General features: G+C 37.3%; 1 protein-coding gene across 2 annotated transcripts in view; it reads right to left on the bottom strand.

The window, feature by feature from the left end:
- Positions 1-3,101: 3,101 nt before the first annotated feature.
- gaa2 (alpha glucosidase 2) overlaps positions 3,102-22,123 on the bottom strand; it is a 32,187-nt gene continuing 13,165 nt past the window's right edge. For both annotated transcript variants that reach the window (XM_022674917.2, XM_049469744.1), the window contains exons 8-20: positions 19,544-19,675; positions 19,173-19,283; positions 17,721-17,834; positions 17,522-17,606; positions 15,936-16,053; positions 15,371-15,504; positions 14,901-15,052; positions 14,403-14,551; positions 9,892-10,033; positions 9,706-9,804; positions 9,357-9,521; positions 6,394-6,540; positions 3,102-6,294 (exon numbers count right to left, since the gene is read on the bottom strand). In XM_022674917.2, the coding sequence (XP_022530638.2) occupies positions 6,229-6,294; positions 6,394-6,540; positions 9,357-9,521; positions 9,706-9,804; positions 9,892-10,033; positions 14,403-14,551; positions 14,901-15,052; positions 15,371-15,504; positions 15,936-16,053; positions 17,522-17,606; positions 17,721-17,834; positions 19,173-19,283; positions 19,544-19,675 (1,614 nt within the window). In that variant the 3' untranslated portion in view covers positions 3,102-6,228. The remainder of the gene's footprint in view (positions 6,295-6,393; positions 6,541-9,356; positions 9,522-9,705; positions 9,805-9,891; positions 10,034-14,402; positions 14,552-14,900; positions 15,053-15,370; positions 15,505-15,935; positions 16,054-17,521; positions 17,607-17,720; positions 17,835-19,172; positions 19,284-19,543; positions 19,676-22,123) is intronic.

Genomic DNA, 22,123 nt, shown 5'->3' with positions numbered 1-22,123 from the left:
TAAGGCATGAGAGCGAGATCCTAAGGAGTGGGAATAAAATCTCAAGGCATGGAAAAGAGATATTTAAGGCATGGAAACAAGATTGTAATGCATGAGACGAGATCATTAAGGCGTGGCCATGACTTATTAAGGGGTGGGAACGAGTTAACTAAATCTAGCCGGAGAATTATAAAGCTTGCTTTTATGTAAATAAATTCCAATAAAGAAATTTAATATTACACCAAAGCTCCAATCCAAGGATAATCTTTTGTAAGAAAATAAAAAGTGAACTGGTTTTATTTTATTTTCATCCTGGAATGAATTATCGTGATATTTTGGAGTCTCTTGCAGAAGTCAATGATCTATTCAAGTTTCATTTGGAACGCCACATCCTGAGAAGTAAAAAAAATGCCAAAAACAATAAACTAAAAAAGACAGACACAATTTATATAAAATAGTAAGCAGTAGTAAGTTCTATAGCATTTTTCTACAACATGTCACAAAGTGCTTTAAACACAAAAGAGCCGAGGTTTAACATGTCATTTTAATTTCGGGAATGTTACTTTTAACATTTCCATAATGTGAGCATTCACTTAGCTGTTAGCATTCACTTAGCTATTAACATTGTTTTGTCAAACATTTTTATGTCACAGGTTTTCAGATCATTATTGGACCTTTAATTTTTTAATGTTACAGGCTAACCTGCCAGATACCTTTTTAAAACATTGTTAAAGTTCTTACAATGTTCTGTGTTTGCTGGGAGGCCACTCAATGTTGATTAAGCCTGATTTGGAATTAAACTTGATGAAGCAATAACAAAAAAGATGTCTTGGAGATGTCTCATTTAGTAACCCTGTCACCAGTACTGCCAGATAACCTACGCAAAGGTCCTATAGTATATAAGACAGGAATAAGAGAATAAGGTCTGTTTCTCCTAATGATAGAGGACACTTTCATAGAAACCTCAATAAAAAGACCCCAGAAGCAGCAAACTAGCAATTAAAACAAAATGACAGACTTAAAGAAACCTGTACATTTTATTTATTGGAAAGTAATTAACATTTATTCCTATAGCAGTTTTCTAGGATGTTTTACAATGCTGACAAAATAAAATACATAAATACAAACAACAGTTTACCTGTTAAAAGAGTCAAGATATAAAATAAACATTTAAAAAATCATATAATCATCAAATAATCAGGAATACAATTCAGAAAATACTAAAAGCAAGAGAAATGGAGCAAGTTTAATCCAATAAGAGAAGTATTGAGGGGGGCATTTAGTACTCGGTCACCCTCTGGTAAACCGGTCACCCTCTGTAAAATGAGGCAGCACCAGTACTAGATAACCTGAGCAAACGTGGTTATGCAGAATATAACAGAGGGGGTATACAATAAAGGGGTATTGTGTTGCTAATTACAGTATAGCTGGGAAGTTTATAAAACTATCCACAAAAGGTTTTTCACCAATCAGGAGAAAATTAAGTTCCCTCATTTGTTTTTCTGTATATTTGATCTTATTGTAACTCTGACTAAGGAGGTCAATCTCATAATAACACTCTGTCCTGTTACCTAAATACATTTTAGATCTTATTTGTTTATTTGTAAAATACAAATTTGGGGAAAATCACTAAAATTTGCTCAGCGTCCTCACGCTATTAGCATAGATGCCTTTTAGCTATTTTCATGTATTTGTTAATTCTATGCTAAAAATTTATTCCTGTTACTTTCAGTCCAGTTAGTCAAAACATAAGAAGTAACAGGAGTGAGTGTCAGTAACAGGATTGAGTTTTGTCTCCAGGTTTATTGATTTATTAATAATTTTATTAATTAATTAATTATTTTATTAATTTATTAATAAATTAGTTAACGTAAACCACTTTTTACATTTGGTTCATCCTTCATTCATTTGTTTAATAAACTGCATAATAATAAATTTGATACATTTCAGGTTGGGGACTTCTTGAAAAGATAAAAATGACTTATTTTAGAAAATTACAATGTGCATGCAGAAAACCATTTCTTAAAAATAAAGGCTTTCTTTAAAGAAAACCAAAGGAATTAGTGGACTTGCTAATAAACATGCTTTTTTAAATGTTTAAGAGTTTAAATAATAGGACCATCTTTGGCTTAGAAACCTTGTAGAAATATAAGTAAAAAAATAAAAAATAAAAAAAATAAAAAAAAATAAAAACCTTTATTTGTATATTTCATTGCAGACAGTGAATAAACCCAAGATAATACATGTTTGTTTTCTGGTCTACTGCATGTCAGGACTTTAGAACACATTCCAGAGAAGGAGGGTCAAGCATTTACCACTTTGTAATGTTGCCATTCCTTCTCACAATGTTTCGCTAATGAGTGCGAGTAATGAAACATTTCAGGTTTCATTTTGTGCCATTCTTCCTGTAAACGCGTCATAAGGTGTGCAGCAGTTCGGGGTCTTTACTGCAGTGTCTGATTCTAAATACTCCACACATTCTCTATTTAGGACAGGCCAGGATTATAGACAGACCAGTCCAGTACCCACAGCTGTTAACTGAAAGCCTGATTTCCAGTCGACTCTACCTCATAAAACTAGAACAAAAGATGATACTTTGAAGATTTTTTTGAATACTTTTTATTTACTAAATAGTTCCATGTGTTTTATGTGTAGTTTTGATGACTTTAGTATTAATATACAATGCAAAAAAAAAATTAAAACAATGAAATAAACTGAATTTAAGGCTTGTCCAAAAAGTGCTCAGTTGTAGCACAGAAAACGGGCCAAAGAATCTAAAAGCTGCGAGAGTGCTCAGTCGTAGCGCAGAAAACGGGCCAAAGAGTCTAAAAGCTGCGAGAGTGCTCAGTCGTAGCGCAGAAAACGGGCCAAAGAATCTAAAAGCTGCGAGAGTGCTCAGTTGTAGCGCAGAAAACGGGCCAAAGAATCTAAAAGCTGCGAGAGTGCTCAGTTGTAGCACAGAAAACGAGCCAAAGAATCTAAAAGCTGCGAGAGTGCTCAGTTGTAGCGCAGAAAACGAGCCAAAGAATCTAAAAGCTGCGAGAGTGCTCAGTTGTAGCACAGAAAACGGGCCAAAGAATCTAAAAGCTGCGAGAGTAAATAAACAGGCAAACCAACACGGATAACATGATAAAAGCTTCCCACTTAAAAAAAAAAAAATATATGGAAGCAATTTTTTATTGAACAAAACAAACAATTCATCAGAACACATCACCATTGGATCAAATCATAAGTGTGAAAAACTGAACTGAATTTAAGAGAAAAGTTACTGTAGTCTTTACAGTGTGCAACATATTAAAGGCTTGCTACAGCCACATGCCTCATTAATCTAACTAAGACCAAAGCACTCAAAAGGTGCATAAGGAACACAATCATCATAAGCATTTCCTAGAAGCAGCTTCTAATAAATTAAACCACGTAGTGTAAAATAATTAAACAGCGTCTTTGGGGATCACCATAAAGCCTTAATGCACAAAGCCCTGTTCATCATTTAATACTTAAAGAGTCGATCTTCATGAAAAATGCTCTTGATTAAAAAGCTTACTGGCATTAATCAAGTTTGAAGCAAACTATAAACGAAAAAAATATAATTTTAATGATATTAAAACTGGAAGCCACTCACAATGTGTGCTAGTCCTGGTCTAAATGACAATCGACCAATGCCTAGCGAAGGGTCTTAAACTATATTAACTGTGGCTCCTAGATGCAATCACAGTAAAAGCGATAATAATCACAGTTTCAATGCATTATAAGGCACAATGTGTCTGAAAACTGCAAATGGTGTAACACTGAAATGTACAAAAAACAAAACACGCTACAGGTGCACATTATTAGTCTGGCATTATTACCACACGCCTTAATAGTGCAGTCAAGCTTAAGAATTACTTAAATAATTTTATACATATAAACTGACTTTGGACTTGATAAAACACAGTGGATCAACACCAGCAGATGACATGTCTCTCCAAACCATCACTGATTGTGAAAATTTCACATTAGACCTCAAGCAGTTTGGACTGTGTCTCTCTCCACTCTTCCTCCAGACTCTGCTCCCTTAATTTCCAAGTAAAATGTGAAATTTACTGATGATCAGTGATGGTTTGGAGAGACATGTCATCTGCTGGTGTTGATCCACTTCGTTATATCGATTTCAAAGTCAGTGCAGTTTTGTTTTCCTGGGAACTTTTACAGCACTTCATGCTCTCCTCTGCTGACAACTATTATGGAGATGTAGATTTCATTTTTCAGCAGGACTTGGTCATTTCGGCAGCGTGGGCAGTGCGCCAATTGTTTTTTATAATATTTAAATTCTCTGAGACACTGATTTTTGGGTTTTTATTGGCTGTAAGCCACAATCATCAACAATAAAAGATATTTACACTTAAAATAGATCACTCTGTGTGCAATACATCTATATAATATAATATACATTCAAACTTCTTTTAAATGATATTCTTTTTTTTTTGCGATGCACTAGTGTGTGAATGTATATATATGTATATATATATATATATATATATATACACACGCATGAAATCTGAAATATCAGCAAGAACACAGAGAATGGCTAAACTAATCTACTGCTGAGCAGGACAGCTACAGATCCAGTAGACAGGAGTAGTCTCATGGTCCCAGAATGAGACCTAGGGGGCTTTTTCACTCACTATCAAACTTATTGCACAACTCCCTTTCCCTGAATGTCTAAAGAACAGAAAATAACGCATTGGGGGAAAAAAGGTTTCCAGCAAAGTCTGAAACAAGAAAGTCTCATCAGGAAAACATCTGGACTGTTTTAAAAGGGACACACACACACACACACAATAAAATAATCACAGACATACACTGTCTACAGTGGTACCTGTCACAGGCTAAATGTGGCTCATTATTATTTCCCTGCTTCTTATTCAAACTGTCCATTCCACCTTAAACAGTGCGGTCACATTCTGGTGTCCTTGGCAGGTGACAAGTAGTACGTGTCGCCCCAAGTTTGTATCTTGTGGGTGTGTTACCGGCAGCATACGGTGTTGTCTGCAGGTGTGTATCGGCACAGCTGGGTAGCACAGAGGCTAATCTAGCAAGCTACCTATCAAACCATCAGCTAAATTCATTCATGGTTAAATTTTGCTCAAAAGTACCCTGTGTTTGAAAAAAATATGCATCATATAAAACAGGAAAGGAAGAATCTATTCCTATAATTCTCTCTGTCGTGTTCAGAACTACACTGCTGTGGATATGAACCAAGTACAATAGGTTTTACGATTGTTTTGCTTTGTTAATTGTTGCTTACTTGCAGTAACACAATCTGTTTTCAGGCATGCACAGACTGAGAAATTCCAGAATACGCCAGATAAGAATATACATGCACTAAGAAATACCATTACTGAGCTAAAATCCATATCTCTGTAGCTGTTTTCACGGATACCGCAATAATTTTATATTTAGATGTGCATGTAAACACAATCATTCCTTACCTACTTATAGTGGCATCTGTTAAGGGGTGGGTCAAACATACTGAGCAGCAAGCGAACAGTTTGGCCTTTTAGTTGGTGTGCTGAAACAAATGGACAAATTTAATAATCTGAGGAACTGATCACTTTGAAAAGAGCCAAATTCTGATGGATAGAGGACAGGCCGATCTAGTCAAATTCCTCTAAAGAAAGAACAACCAGTGAACTGGCAAAAGGCTCACTGATGAGATCCATGGAGAGCCACCCACTTCTCAAAATACAGGACTTCTTAAATTATCTGCTGATAATATTAGTCTTTAGGCCAAACACCACAACACCTTTGGGAGGTTTTGTAAAGCCATGCCTCGATAGGTCAGAGCCATTACTGTGCCACAAGGGGGACCTACATAACATTAATGTTATCTATGTTAACTATGGTTTGAATTTGAGTAATTTTACCAGTTATAACATCGATCAACAAAATCGGTATCTCTGCATTCCTATTTTCAACTGGACACCCATCAAATGACCAAACATTTTCAACAGAATTTCAGAATTTAAACCACTAAAAGTGTCCCATTGACGTTCACCCTCAGTTCTTGCACGTTATCCCTGTGGCTGTCAGAAAAGTACCAACTGCACTTGACTGGCACCCTGCAGTGATTAAGATTATTTTACAATCAACAGGTACAAGTCAAGTATAGAAGGTTGTGTCCCAAGAATTTCAGTGCATACAATCATCATCACCCCTAATCCATTAAGAGTAAACTGTCAGTCAGCAGGTTGGTGATTGGCTGATTTCTTATGATACCCAGCTGATTGTAAAGTTCTGACTAAGGTTCAGACCCAAGTCGTATACTTTCAACACCTGGAAAAAGAGACAGAGAAATTATAATTATTATAGAGCAAAAAATAGTTTTCGTGCACCAATCACTACCACTTATAAAAATCTGCTTGTATCTCTAACCTGATTGGTTGTGTAGATGAAAGAAGCTTCCTGGGAGTTGACAGTAACGGAGGTGGGCCCTTTCTTCAACCCATAGAAAGAAACTGTCTCGACTGTGATGTATGTAGCCTCCACGTGACTGTGCACCACCTCCGAGGTCATAGTGTTCTGGGAAAAAGCATGATGAGTTACAAGGAGGAAGAGAGAGAAATAATTCATTTAACACATTAAATCAGCCATAAACACTACCATCTTGTTTCTTCAATTACTGTCTATTATATCGGCTCAGTTTTATCGTTCTTTAATCACAGTCTGTAAAAAACTTTTGTTAGGAAAGTATTTTATATTCTTAAATATTGTTAATTAAGAAGAGGAAAGTCATTGTAAATTATGTTACTGTTCTTGGTCTATTTGGGTTTAATGATTGTGCAGTGCCGTATTCCTGATTTTGTGTTTTTTGCACTTGGGCTATAAGCACAATATAAAATAGTTTGTTTGTTTAGAAATTATTTTATATTCTTAAACATTGTTAAATTATATTAGATTATAGGACATTCATTCAGACATCATTCTTGTAGGCTAGGCTTTTTATAACTGATTTATCCCCTACTGTTGCCACATTACCCTTTACATTTTATTATATAAATCAGTTTCAAAGTGCCTGCAAGTTTTTATCATGTGTAATAGAGGTCTGCGCAGGACTGCTTTTTTAAACCCACTTCTCTCCGCTTCCGAGTGTTTTTGTCCCGTTAACGCCCGCTACTGCAAAAAAAAATGCTTCTTTTTGTCCCACTTCCGCCCACCGTATCCAATTTCTGCCGCTCCCGCCCCGCGGTCCTAATATGAATTCAATTAATTACATTTAGTGCTCCAAATTTACTTATTTACTTTACTATTTATTAAAACAGCAATTCAGCGCTGAATAGTGCTGTCACGGTTCTTACCACAGTCCAAACACATGCCGTCAGGAGAATTGGAGAAGCTGAAAATCTCCCATCTGTGTGTGTGTGTGTGTGTGTGCATCGGTCAATCCTCCGCTTTGAGATTTTTTTGAGGGTTTTTTGTTGCTTGCATGAGAATCATAGCGTGATTATTATTATTTTCTTAAATATTTATCAATCGCCTGGATTGATTAAACTCCCGCTCCTGCCAAGAACAATTCAGTTCTGTTGGAGCACTGGAAAGGGAAAAAAAAAAAAACGAATATCCGAATACCAAAATTAAAAATCTGAATACCTACTCAACGAGTGAATATCCGAATATTCGGGTGCAGCCCTAGACCAAGTTTAATATTTGTATAATTGTTTTATTTGTTTAACTGGGTTCTTTTTATCTACTTTGGCTCATATTTACAAAAAAAATCTAAAGGATTCACAAACTTTCAAGCACCACTGTATTGTAATTTAAGGGTCTGGACAGTAGGGGTGTCACGATTCTCTAAATCCTCGATTCGATTTCATTTTCGATTTGAGGGTCACGATTCGATTCGATTCTCGATTTTCTTGTTTTTTTTTCTTGTTATTATTTTATGCCTCATAAAATTTAAATAATATATTTATTATTATTATTATTATTATTATTATTATTATTATTATTATTATTATTATTATAAATATTATAAATATTATTATTATTATTTATTAAGATATATATGGTAATGCCATCTAGTGACTTTTTTTGGTAGCAACAGTGTGCACTATTAAAACAAGCAGTTTATCAGAGCTGTGTGTGGATGGCTGGTGAAACTGCTCATTACATGAAGCTGCAGTTCTTCATCCAACCACTAGCAGCAGCAGCACAAGCCCCGCTCTCTTCACTCAGTCACTACTTCAGTACAGCCCAGCCACGGGCTACAGAGCTCAGCCAGTCCGTTTTTACTGTTTCTGTAAACAAATAAAGGTTTTAACCCCACTAACCGGATAATACAGCTCACTACAGTTCATCTTTCAGCCCAAGCAGCTAACAGCAGCAGGTTAGAACAGCCGACACGGAGGCACTGCTCGGATTACATTATAAACAGGTCAGTTAGCGCGCTGCTAACCTCAGGATGTTTATAACTACGGAGTTTAGTGGACACACCACGGCTGCCAGGTAAGTCTTTTAAAGGCTACTGAAGACTATTAAAGGCTATTAGAGTGTAACCCCTGGCTCCCAGGGGTTACAAGAGGTTATTGAAAGCATTATTGGGGGGCAGAAATCAGTACAGGCTGGTTAGATAAGTGATGTGGGTATTGTCTTATAAATATTTACACATAACTTATATCTCTCCTGAAAAGCTTTTATTTTAGTCAGAAACACGCTTGTGTTTACTTTATCTGAGAGAAAGATGTTTTTTTAATTCAATGGAAAGCAACAGGTGTAGTCAATTATAAGTTTAAGATTTTTAATCCACCTCACTGTGATCTATAGTCAGTGTTCTCAAGTCACACTGACACACGCATTTCAGCGAGTTCACACGCTCTCACCTGCGCGCACCCACCCCTCCGTTAGATACAGATACAAAACCTGCGCGCCCAACCCCCGCCCCCCCTCCCCCGTTGGACAGATAAAAACAGTGATCACACTCCCGCCGACTGCGCTCATGCAGTGGCTATCTCTATTTAAATGAATAGGATGCGCTGTGTTGGTGCCGCGCCATTTGCGTAGCGCGCTGCGCTATTTGCGTAGCGCGCGCGGGAGGGATCGTCGATCCTCTTTTTGACTTCGATACTCGAGATCGTGACCTCATTTCGATTCGATTTCGATAAAATATCGAGATCGTGACACCCCTACTGGACAGTGTGTCCACTGAGGTGAGCATGGTGAAAGAGTGTGTAGAAGAAAGTTTGTGGTTGTAAGATGATAAAATGTGGAAAAGTTCCAGAGATATAAATACATTTTCAAGAAACTGTAAGAATATTGTATTAAACGTTATGCCTGATTTTTGTGTATTCTAAAATTCACTTTATTAATATATTCATTTCAATTTAATAAGTTTGTAATACCTGTTTCAGTCTGAAAATAAAGTAGGCATACTGGTCAGTCTCATAAGTGTCGATAGTCTCCCCGTCGTCCCAGAAAAGGTCTCCCTCTGCCAGGCCATCCTCAGTCAGACACGCTATTAAGTGCAGGGGCTGACTGCTGCTCACCCACAGAGTCGTGTTAGGTCTCTGAAACACACAAACACACACAGATAAATATAATGTACAATGTGTATGCTGGTAAGAGTGGTTCAGACAGCACTCCTGCTGGAGTTTTTAAACACGTCCACTCAATGTCCAGTCTTACATATCGTCTATGTCCGTTCGTTTGTATACTTAATAAAAGCATAGCTACTCAACTATACACTGTTACCTGTGTAGGTGTGATGGATCCCTCCCTGAGATGCAAGTTAATTTTGTCCAGTGGAGCATGGAGCTTAATTTCTTCCCCCTTGCTGACCAAGGAGTCACCCTGTGATACAGATACAGTAAAATCCAGAAATTAGACCAGCAGCTTTCATTTCTAAATTCACAAGAAAGAAGAAACAGAGCCTCTTACCGTATAAAAGTCATACCAGATGCCCTGGGGCAGATAGCCGACTACATAATCCACCCCAGGGGCCAAAACTGGAGTCACCAGCAAACTCTTTCCCCAAAGAAACTGTTTATCTATCTTGTATGTCTTTAGATCTCTTGGGAACCTAAAACACAGGGAAATACATACACAGAACATGTGCATGTTAATCAAAACAGAAAACAGGACTGTGTGAGATACACAAAAAATGCCTATTAATATATCATAAAGTGCACTATACATAAATGTAGCTTTTAAATTGTTTTCATCATCCAAAATTACCAAATGCATTGGCATATAAATTTTGACCATATTGTCCAGCTCTATATTTACCATAATGTGACTTACTAAAAAAAACACCTTCTAAAACTACAAATTCCAAAACTGACACCTTTAAGATTGAGTAAAGTTTGCAAAAGACATTTAAAAGCATATCATGTTCTGCCCTCAGAGAACAGAGGCATGTTTAGAAAATAAAAACTTCTCTTCTATACATTCCATTCAATCTGTGGTAATACCATCTCTGAGGTTTAAAGGATACAAAATGAAAGGATTCCAACAATCCAGTACAAATAGACTAGGAGTACTGCAGAACGCCAATATTACTGTACAGAAAAAAGCTGTTCAGAATTTTCTATATTTCTACACAATTATGACCTAAAACATTATCCGATTTTCCCGTCCTAAAAGTAAATGAAGTTAACTCAGTTAACAAAAAAAAATAGTTGGTAATTTATTGTTGATGCTCATCAGGCTGAAAAAGATTTCAAAACCTTTTCTAAAAAGTTGGGACTTCACCTATCCACAGTCAGACAGATTGTGAGACAGACTGGGTACAATTTTGCTTGCCTTCAGTGAGGGAATGAAGTGAGGCTGAATTTTAAAACCTTAAGGTCAAGTTTTTCCACCAAAGAATGGTTTAAAAAAATGTCAAAGTCCTGACCCTAAATCAAAATGTTGTGTTAGGACCTGAAACAAGCAGTTAATATTAATGTTAATGTAGCTGTTTTGTATGGAGGAATGGGCTAAAATATCTTCTTGAGTTTTTGCTCAAAGGGAGGGCACTTGAAAGGACCAGACACTAAAAGCAAAGATTCACATACTTCTGCTACTCACAAATATTTAATATTGGATAATTTTCCTCAATAAATAAATGACCAAGTATTATATATATATATATATATATATATATATATATATATATATATATATATATATATATATATGGCGCCGTGCTAGTGGCAGCCGATTGCAGCAGCTCCGTCTTGTGAGACATTATCTTAACCTATATTAGTTTTTTTTACTCATTTTTTGTATTTTTACTAAGCTGGTTAGTCTTCACTCTTTATTTTTCGGTTCTTACTACTTTTTTTTTCTTTCTGGCCAAATAGTTTCTTAGATATCAGTAGTTTTCTTCTCAGTAAGAAGACCTTTCAGAGGATGCAGAGCTGGTGTTAAAACGAAGGCAAAGAGAAGACGTTACAAGCCCTTCATCCCCTCCATCATCATGGGGAATGTGAGGTCTCTTGCAAATAAAGTGGACGAGTTGAATGCACTTATCGCGACTCAGCGGGAGTACCGGGAGTGCAGTGTACTGTGTTTCTCTGAGACCTGGCTCTGTGCTGACTGTCTGGACTCCAACATGTCGGTACCCGGCTTTCAGATCGTGAGGGCGGACAGAGACTCTAAACGGAGCAGTAAGAGGAAAGGCGGAGGAGTAGCTCTCTTTGTAAACGAAAGATGGTGCCATCCACAACATCTTACTGTGAAGGAGAGTCACTGCTGCCCGAACGCTGAATTTTTAGCGGTCAGTTCACGTCCGTACTATCTGCCGAGGGAATTCACCGCCGCCATCTTTGTTATTGTTTACATTCCACCAGCAGCAAGAGCGGAGGTGGCGTGTGACGTCATTCACTCGTCTATCGCGAGACTTCAGACCCGGCATCCTAATGCTCTTATGGTCATCTCAGGAGACTTCAATCATGTCACACTTTCCACCACCTTACCAAAGATTAACCAGTTTGTTAAGTGTGCAACAAGGGAGAACCGGGTGCTGGATCTTCTGTATGCAAATGTGAAAGATGCATACAGCTCATCTGCACTCCCTCCTCTTGGGAGATCTGATCACAACCTGGTCCGGCTGACCCCCACATACCGGCCGGTGGTCTTAAGACAGCCTGTGACAGTAAAGACTATCAGAAGGTGGACTCCAGAGGCAGAGGAGGCTCTGCAGGTCTGCTTTGAGACCACAGACTGGGGTGTTTTGTATGAATCAGCTGGAGAGGACATTAACAACGTGACAGGCTGCATCACTGAGTACATCAACTTCTGTACTGACACCAGTGTTCCAGTCAGGCGGGTTCGTTGTTTTCCCAACAACAAACCATGGATCACCAAAGACCTGAAGGAACTTTTAAACAAAAAGAAGCAGGCTTTCAAACAGAAGGACAAGGAACTTCTAAGGAGTGTGCAAAAGCAATTGAAGGTGAGACTGAGGGTGAACAAGGAGGCATACAGAAGGAAGCTGGAAGGCCAACTTCAGCAGCACAATGCCAAGGAAGTCTGGACGGGCATGAAGAAGATCACAGGCTTCAATTCCAGACAACAACAAGCTGCTGGGGGAGTTTGGACACAGCCAACGAGCTAAATGTTTTCTTTAATAGATTTAGCACACCCCCACCCAACACCAGTTGCACCCTGTTTACACCCCCTCCACCTCAACGGCTTTCACACTCCTTTTCACACCCCACCACCTCACAGCCACTGTCGGCAGACACACATGCATCTACACCTTTAGAAGTGACTGCATACCAGGTGAAGAGGCAGCTGGAAAAGCTGAAGCCAGGCAAAGCTGCTGGTCCTGATGGAATTGACCCTAAAGTCCTAAAGGTCTGTGCCCCTCAGCTGTGTGAGATTCTTCAGCAGCTCTTCAACCTGAGCCTTAAAGTGGAGCAAGTTCCAGTGTTGGGGAAAACATCATGCCTGGTTCCTGTTCCAAAGAAGTCACAGACATCCTCTCTTAATGACTACAGACCAGTGGCTCTCACATCACACGTCATGAAGGTCCTGGAAAGGCTTGTTCTGACACATCTTAGACCCCAGGTCAGCCCTTTCCTGGACCCCCTGCAGTTTGCTTATCAGCAGCAGGTTGGAGTAGATGATGCTGTGATATACTTACTGCAGAAGGCTCACTATCATCTTGATCAGACCAACACATCTGTGAGAATCACCTTTTTTGACTTCTCAAGTGCCTTCAACACAATCCAACCCATCATGTTGAAGGAAAAGCTGGTCAAGATGATGGTGGACAAGTCCATGATCTCCTGGGTCTTAGACTATCTGTCTGCAAGACCACAGTATGTGCGGATTGGAACCTGCAAGTCTGATCGTCTGGTCAGCAGCATCGGCGCTCCACAAGGAACTGTGCTTTCCCCCTTCCTCTTCACCCTGTACACCACTGATTTTCAGTACAGGTCTGACCTTTGCCACCTTCAGAAATTCTCTGATGACTCCGTGGTGGTCGGGTGCATAAAGGATGAACAGGAAGGAGAATACAGAGACCTGGTGAACAGCTTTGTTGAGTGGTGTACAAGGAACCGCTTGATCCTCAATGTGGCCAAAACAAAGGAGATGGTGGTGGACTTCAGGAGGAAGAGGTCCACAGCCAGTCCTGTTACCATCATGGGTCAGAATGTTGAGCAGGTGGATTCCTACAAATACCTGGGTGTTCTACTGGATAACAAAATGGACTGGAAGGCCAACACGAAGGCTGTGTACAGGAAGGGGATGAGCAGACTCTACTTTCTGAGAAGGCTCAGATCCTTCAATGTGTGCAGCAAGATGTTGGAGATTTTCTACCAGTCCGTTGTTGCTGGTGCTATTTTCTTTGTGGCAGTCTGTTGGGGAAGCAGCATCAGACAAGGAAATACCAGGAAGCTCAACAAACTGATCAGGAAGGCCAGCTCAGTTCTGGGCTGCTCACTGGAAGGGTTTGAAGTGGTAGTGGAAAGAAGGTCACTTAAAAAGCTTATTGCTATACTGGACAACACAGCACATCCTCTTCACGATCTACTGGTCACACAGCGGAGCACCTTCAGCAATAGACTCATTCAGCTCCGCTGTAGCAAAGATCGCTACAGGAGATCATTCATACCGACAGCCATTACACTGTACAACAGCTCTTTACTGTACCGACATAACAAGGACTAACTAGTTCTTGCTCAATTTGCACCAGCTGGACATTATAACATCTCTAATATTCTGCACTGTCACTTTGTCCTACTTTTTTATACAGTGCTTTGTACTATATTTATGCACATCTTTTTTATTTATTTATTTATTTATTTATTTAACTGGGTTCTTTTTATCTACTTTAAGGACGTGTGTGAAATCTGCTGATGTTTTAGCTCATATTTATAAAAAATTCTGAGGGGTTTACAAACTTTGAAGCACCACTGTATTTTAATTGAAGGGATTGAGGTAAACTTGAGTCTTACTCGAAAAACAGGGGTCTGGCCACAGTGTGTCCACTGAGGTGAGCATGGTGAAAGAGTGTGTAGAGGAAAGGAAAGAGGGAATAACGGAGGAGAAGCACTTCTGTCATCGCTTTTCGAGCAGCAGGACTAAAGACGGTGGGATCCTGAGCCTGGAAGAAACACAATAAAGACTTTAGAATCTTACGCAGCTCAATTCATGATTCTCTAAAGTGATTAAGAACACACAAGCTAATATTAAACCAATATCAAGAATTGAGTCATTCTTCAAACTTGTACAATGTTTGCTTGAAAAGGTTTAATAAATGCAGAAAAAATGTGCACAATACTCAAAACAATTTATTCATAAACCAACGCTTTCTTTTGATAACATGGTGTTTTGTTATACATAATTAATTATATTTAGGAACAACGGCCTATTGCTCCCAGGTCTAAATAAAAAGAATATTATGAATAAAAACAATGTACGAATGAACATATTCATGACTTAAACTTAAATACCTGAGAGTCTTTAGTGTTATGGTTTCTGGTGAAGGGGTAGAATGCTCCTAGCTGAGTCCAGCGCACACACAGCTCTTCAGTGGTGGTGTCAGAAAAGCCACAGATGTCTGCTCCCACCAGTGGAATGCCCAAAATATTAAAAGTCAGCATGCCTAGAAGAGGATAATCAGAACAGACAGACAGTAGCAGTAAACCTCACTATAACCTTAAGAGCACATTTATAATAGTTAATTATAAATGTTCAGCATGGTGGTGGCAGCATTAGGTTCTAAGACTGTACAAAGCAGCACAAAGGATTGATTTTCACAGTCCAAAAAATACAAAATGACTGGGACTGGGATTGATTTTCATTTTTCCTTTAAAATCTGTGAACATGAACTAAAACTAACAAACATGAACAAAAAAAAACAAACTAACAAAAGACAGACATTGAGCAAAACTGACTGAAGTGAGCCATTTCACATGGGTACCTGGAATAGACATGTATAAATCTTTCCATTGGCTCCTGTTGTCTCCTAGCCAGTGACCGGAGTAGACTCCATGACTGGAAAACGTTGAGCGGGAAATCACAAACGGTCGTTTTTTCAGGAGCTTCTTCAAAGCACTAAAACCAATTACAAACACATACACACAATTAGCTTAGCATTCTGACAAATAGGGTATGTCTAAAACAAGATAACAAATAAAAGACTGTGTATAAATTACATACTAGGGGTGTACTGGGGTAACAGCACAAATAATTCAATGCATTTGACACCACATTTTGGAATTGGATGTTAGGATTACAGATTTTATATCCGATTTTAGGGTCACAATTCAATTTGATTCTCGATTTTCTTTTTTTTTTTTATTATAGGCCATTTGAATTGAAAAATCGTTCCAGAATCGAAAAATTGTTTCTGTATCGAATCGTGACCCCAAATATCGTAATCAAATCGAATCGCCAGACACTGAGAGATTCGCACGCCTACAAAGACACACCCACACACCCTAAATCAACCAATGGTGTTTTGTCCACCTGTGTGTATGTGATACCTTGCTGAAGCCTTGGCTTCCATGAGTCCATACAAGTTGTGCAGGTTGTAGTGAGAGTTGAGCTTCTGGCGTGCAGATGCACAAACTGTCTTAGCCCTCAAACTGCCACCTAGAACAGCTGGATCACACAAAAACAGAAAATATAAAACAACAAAATATAAATAAAATTAAAAAAAAAAATCACACTGCAATAAATACTACACCTCAAAGACTTTTAACTGAAAAAATGTTATACCTGGTGTACAGGGGGGTGGGAATCATTGACTTCTGATAGAAAGTTTTAGACAAATAAAACCAAGAGTTTAAGTGTTTGTTTGCCATAATGACACAATAGACAAAAGTACTGGGACCCCTGCTCATTCATTGTATGTTCTGAAATAAAAGGTATTAAAATTAAATATTCTGCTGGCATCCTTTGTTGGAGTAACTGTCTCTATTGTACAAGAAAGTCTTTTTACTATATTTTAGAGCATTTCTGTGAGGATCTGACTGTTTTCAGCAGTAAAAGTAATGTTAAGTAATGTCAGGATAATTGATGATCACTGTTCATCCCAAAAATGATTGGATGGAGCCCCATAATCAATCAATCAATCAATCAATTAACCTTTATTTTCACTCAGGGGAAAAAAACATTGAGGATGACCCTCATTTACAATGTGGCCGAGCCTTTATAACAGCAAAGGGATTGAACTCATTTAATAATAATTTAGAAATAGTAAGAAATAAAACGGTAAAAAATAACAAAAAAAAAAAAGAAGTACTCATTTTAAATCAACATTTATTAAAAATATATATGTAAAACACAAAATTCTTAAATACCATAAAACATTGACACATAAAAAGTAAAAAATGTATAAAATAAGTAAATAGATATTAGTTAAAGTAAAGTAAAATGTTAAAAATGATAAGTAATTAAATGAATAATAGAACTAAGAACAAGAATAAAAGATGAACATTAAAATTAAATACAAAAATAAACGTAATTATAAAAAATAAATAAATAAAATAAAAATAATAAATTAATGAAAAAAATAATAATAAAAATATAAAAAATAAGAAAAAAAGATAAACTAATAAAAAAGTCATTTAAAACAGTCACAGGCTTTCTGATGGTGATTAGAAACTAAAAGTTTAAAATGATTCAAGTGATCCCAGCGAGCTGAGCTTCAGTGATTCCTGTAGTGAATTCCACTATCATTCCTGAGATTACAGTTCCACAGCTTAATACTGGGGGATTTACAGCACTCTAACTTATGCCAGGCATTAGACAGAGTGGCAACAGGTTAACGTTTATCTGTCCAGATTCCTATTCAAATAATGAAACTCTAAAATCTCTAAAATGGACTAGAGAAGCTCACATCTGTTTTTGTGAAAAAATAAGCCCAACTTAACATACTTAAATGTGCCTTGATTACAAGTGGTGTCAACAAACATGTGGACATACAGTGTATATCCTGCATGTCTGAAAAAGTAATGGTTAATCATTTGACTCGAAGATCATTGTGCTAGCTATTAAGCATGGTGGTGGTATAAATATTACAACACACATTTCTTAAATAAACTCTTATCAACAGGAAAAGCTATACCTGGTGTATAAGGAGGGTTTTCTAAGTCATTGCTTGGGCAGCCATCAACAGACCCGTCGAGGAAATTAGATGGTTCATTCATGTCCTAGAAAGGAAAAGAAAGAAGGCTAATAAGTAATACAAATAAATAAATGAAAATTAAAAAAACATTAAAGTGGGCATTTACAGGAAAAAAAAAAAAAAAAAAGTCTTCACTCACGATCCACAGCCCGTCAAAAGGAACTTGATCATGGAACGTCTTCAGGTTTTGGTACCACCACTCATGTGTGTCTGGGTTGGAGAAGTCTGGGAACGCTGTGAGGCCTGGCCAGACCTAAAAACAAATCAGGTCTTTAAAGCTTCTGTAAAGCCCATCGCACAAGCAGGCACTTCATGACTCTCAGTTCAATACATTAAGGCACCTCGTTTTCACAGCGCTACATTAAAATTAAAGCCATATCAAGACCAGAGAAAGACATACATCGCATGTGAGTGAATTTTACACAGTCTTTTAAAAAAACTTGCAAATGCTAAGGCTAGTTTATAAATGTTTTATAGGAATGTGCATCTTACTTGATTACATGAGAGGATATTCAGGTCTAAAACTTTCACCCAGTAACAGTTTTAAATGTATATTAGGAGTGCAGGAAATATGTTTAATCTCCTGAATGCTTTACCTGCACATGGACTGGCTGCACTTATTTTTCTTAGACTTAAAAGTTGATCGGTTTGTAAGTTCACTAGTTATATTATATAAGCACAGTCTGCAGTGTAAAGAGCTCCCTCTGTTGCTGTACACGAGTAATGCAGTTTGAGTTTGCTACTACCATATTTTTCACACTATAAATGTGCATCAGATTATAAGGGGCATCATTAATAAACGTCTATTTTCTGTTCTATTTTCATACATAAGGTACACTGGATTATAAGTTGCATTATGTGACACTAGTAAGGAAAAGGGATGTTGCCATGTTTTCCTTCAAATTAAATTTACAGCTGGGTGGCGAGACCTGTAAAGCTAATCTAAATAAACTTTTTAATTTAACGTCAAACAAGAGCTGGATGCTTATCTATTTCTCTTCTGATACTGTTTATTTGGGTGAGTAAAGAACTTCCGTTTATTTACAGTAAGCTTAGATTTCCAGATTTCCACTAAGGCTAGCCACGGTTAGCAGCTAATGCCGTCCGATAGTGCTACGCTGAGTAATCCTGTGTGTTCCGGTAAGCCAGATTTACCAGTGATATAAGCTAGCAGTTTGTGCCACATAGCTTGTTTTAACCCTATAAACACACAGGCTAAAGTCCGATATACTCCCCTCTGAACAGTGAAAGAGATATCGCTGCGGTTAGCAGCATGCTATAGCCTAATAATACTAACCCATGACTAGCGGCTAATGCTAATACTGCTCCAGCGAAGTGGCTTCACTGCTCTTTAATACTTGACTGGTAAAATTCATACAAAAAGGCACACCGGATTAAAAGATGCACTGACGATTTTTGAGAAAATTAAAGGATTCAAGGAGCTATTGCAGCTCTTTTCATGTTTACTGTGAGAACTCATAGCAATAACAATATGACAACTTGCACCTTGCACAGTAACCATAGTGAATTGCTCTATAGACAATAAATATCAATTTAACAAATGTATACATAGAGCAAGTCTACAACATACCTTGCCAATGAGCAGGTCTCCACTGGAGTTGGTGATAAAAACACCCTGTTTTATTCCTTCCTGGAAAGGCAAATAGGATCCTGCTGGCTGAGTGCTGCTGATGCCTGGATCCTTAAAAAAGAGAGACACATTATAAAAAAAAACACATACAAAGACAGAGAGACAAAGCCAAGAGAGACAAAAAAAATAGTGGGAAACAGGTCATACACAAACTTAAAATTAATTCTAAAATTCACAATACATTTTTAATTTAGTAAAAGTTTGTTAAAGAACATAAAATAACTGTTGATAACACAATTCACAGCAGTGTCCAAAAGTACTGAGCAGTGTCTCCCATACAACATTAAAATGATAAATCAAATCAAACTTACCAGTATCATAACATAATGCTGATCGTGTATATGAAGGTCTTTCACAAGGTCAGGCAAGGTTGCAAAATTAACAGGGTCATGAGTGAAGTCCAAGGCACGGTCCATGTAGTCGATGTCATTCCACTGCACATCCTAAAACATAAAACAAACATTAAAACAAATGAGGATTCATACAAAAAAAGTAATTATATATATATATATATATATATATATATATATATATATATATATATATATATATATATATATATATATATATATAAAATAACACTGTAACTGATGCAGTGAGTAGCTTCTCATTTGTTTAAACAACCATGTGGAAAGACTCATCCTGTGGTCGTGGAAGAGATGTTAATCTGTTTCAGAAGGGTCAAATTATTGCCATTAATCAATAAGGGAAAACATCTAAGGAGATGCCAAAATCGGGTTAAGAACTGTCCCAACGCATTATTAAAAACTTTAAGGACAGTTCGGAAACATCATCTTCCAGGAAGGAATGTGGTCGTAAAAAAATCTCAAATGATTGTGATCAGCAATTACTTAAAACTCTTGGTGAAATCAAATCATAGAAAATAAACAGTAGAACTCAGGGATATGTTTAATAGTGAAAGTAAGAGCATTTCCACATGCACAATACGAATGGACGTTAATCAATGGCAAAGTAATAGGCGCATAAGGATAAGAAGAGAGGCAGCTAAAGTGATGAACCAATCATGCCTAGTGCCTACCGTACAAGACTGCACTACGATATGGAGTTTTTCTTCCCTGATGGCACGGCCTTATTTCAAAATGACAATGCTAGGATTCATCATGCTCAAATTGAGAAAAAGTGCAGGGTTCAGGGAGCATGAGACATCATTTTTACACTTGGAGTGCAGACCAGAACCCTATTGACAATCTTTAAGGGAAAATTTACACAACTGGGCAAAAATAAATATTGGAAACAATTCCACAGTGAATGCTTGCCATAATCAAACATAAAGGCGGTTAAACCAAATATTAGAGTTTGTTACTTTTGGGTACACTACTCAAAAGTAGCACCTGAGAGCCATTTTACAAGATTTACTGTACTGTACTTATTTACCTGTCTGCCTCAGACATACCTGCATACCAAGGTTTTTTTTTGGTCACAGAAGAAAAAAAAGAAGAGCATAAATCATGGAAACAAACATATTCTTGTTAAACAGTAACTCCTTACAGTGTATGGCAATCCAGTCTGAACTGCTATCACCTAGATAAGATTTTACTGTATTGGGCCACTCATTATCCTCTTATCTTTGATTAAATTATATTTCTCTGTTGATGAAGAAATGCACCCTTTTTCTTTGTGCAATAAAAGCACAGCATTAAGGCATTTCCTCATAACAGCATGCTAAGTAGGCTACTGTACCTTACATGCATTTTGAGTCACTCAATAATGAATTTTAAAATACTGCCTGCCACAGCATAACAAAACATTCACTTACATGTACAGAGCACTGCACACTTCACTCAGAAAGCATTTCATTAACAGTACCTTCTAATATGAGTTTAACTTAAGCATAGCAAGGACACACTTAAGAATAAACAAAAAAAGAAAGATTAATCTAATGATTTTCTCTGTGTGTTAAATATTTTAAATGATTTATTACTCTTACTCTGAAATTAAACAGAAAATAATATAATAATATAGCTGAACAACAATGATAGATGGGGTACCATATGGCACACAATGATATCGTCATAATAAAAAATATATATATATATAATATATATATAATAAAAATAAATATAAAAACGTATTGAAAAAACATTGACTGCGATGAAAGCAGTCTATTTTGTATTTGTTTTGCTATTTAATGTGAAGCTTTAAGGATATTGTTGTATAATTGATCATGATTGCAGTTTATAAACATGAACTACCTAGTGTTAGGGCTCAGCCAGTTCCCGCAGCGGCCACCAGAGGCCGCCATAAACCCACCAAGGTGGTAAGAAGGGAACCGGCTGAGAGTTCATTAGAACAGGGATCATTAAGGCCACCTGAAGCCAATCACGCGTCATCAGCCTCAGCTGTGGTACCGTCTTTAAAAAGGCAAACTTCCAGCAGACTGATGTCGCAGACTTCATGCCCTGTGACCGGTAAACGGTAGCTCCACGGAGCAAAGCTGAAAATAAAAAATAAAAGAAAGCCTGCAAGGCTGAAAAGAAAAAATAAAAGAAAGCCTGCAAGGCTGAAAAGAAATAAAAGAAAGCTTGCAAGGCTGAAAAGAAATAAAAGAAAGCTTGCAAGGCTGAAAAGGGAAAAAGAAAAGGAAGAAAAGAAAACAAAATAAGAGAACAGAAAATTAAAGAAAGCTTGCCAGGCAAGAAAGAAAAGATAAGGGAAAGCCTGCAAGGCTGAGGAGAAAAGAAAATAATTTAATTTTCTTGAATTTCTGTTACTATTTCTGTCTTTATTTTATTTCAAACAGAGGCATTATTTAGTTAGCTTTGTTGCGCCGAAAGGGCATTCTCTTGTTTATTTTCCCCTTTTTCTTTGATGCACACATAATTATAGTGTATATATATAAAACCCTTTTCATTATATCTCCGCATTTGGCT

The sequence above is a fragment of the Astyanax mexicanus genome, chromosome 21, assembly GCF_023375975.1.
Source record: "Astyanax mexicanus isolate ESR-SI-001 chromosome 21, AstMex3_surface, whole genome shotgun sequence".
Lineage (NCBI taxonomy): Eukaryota > Metazoa > Chordata > Actinopteri > Characiformes > Acestrorhamphidae > Astyanax > Astyanax mexicanus.
This window is presented reverse-complemented; position numbering and strand designations above follow the sequence as displayed.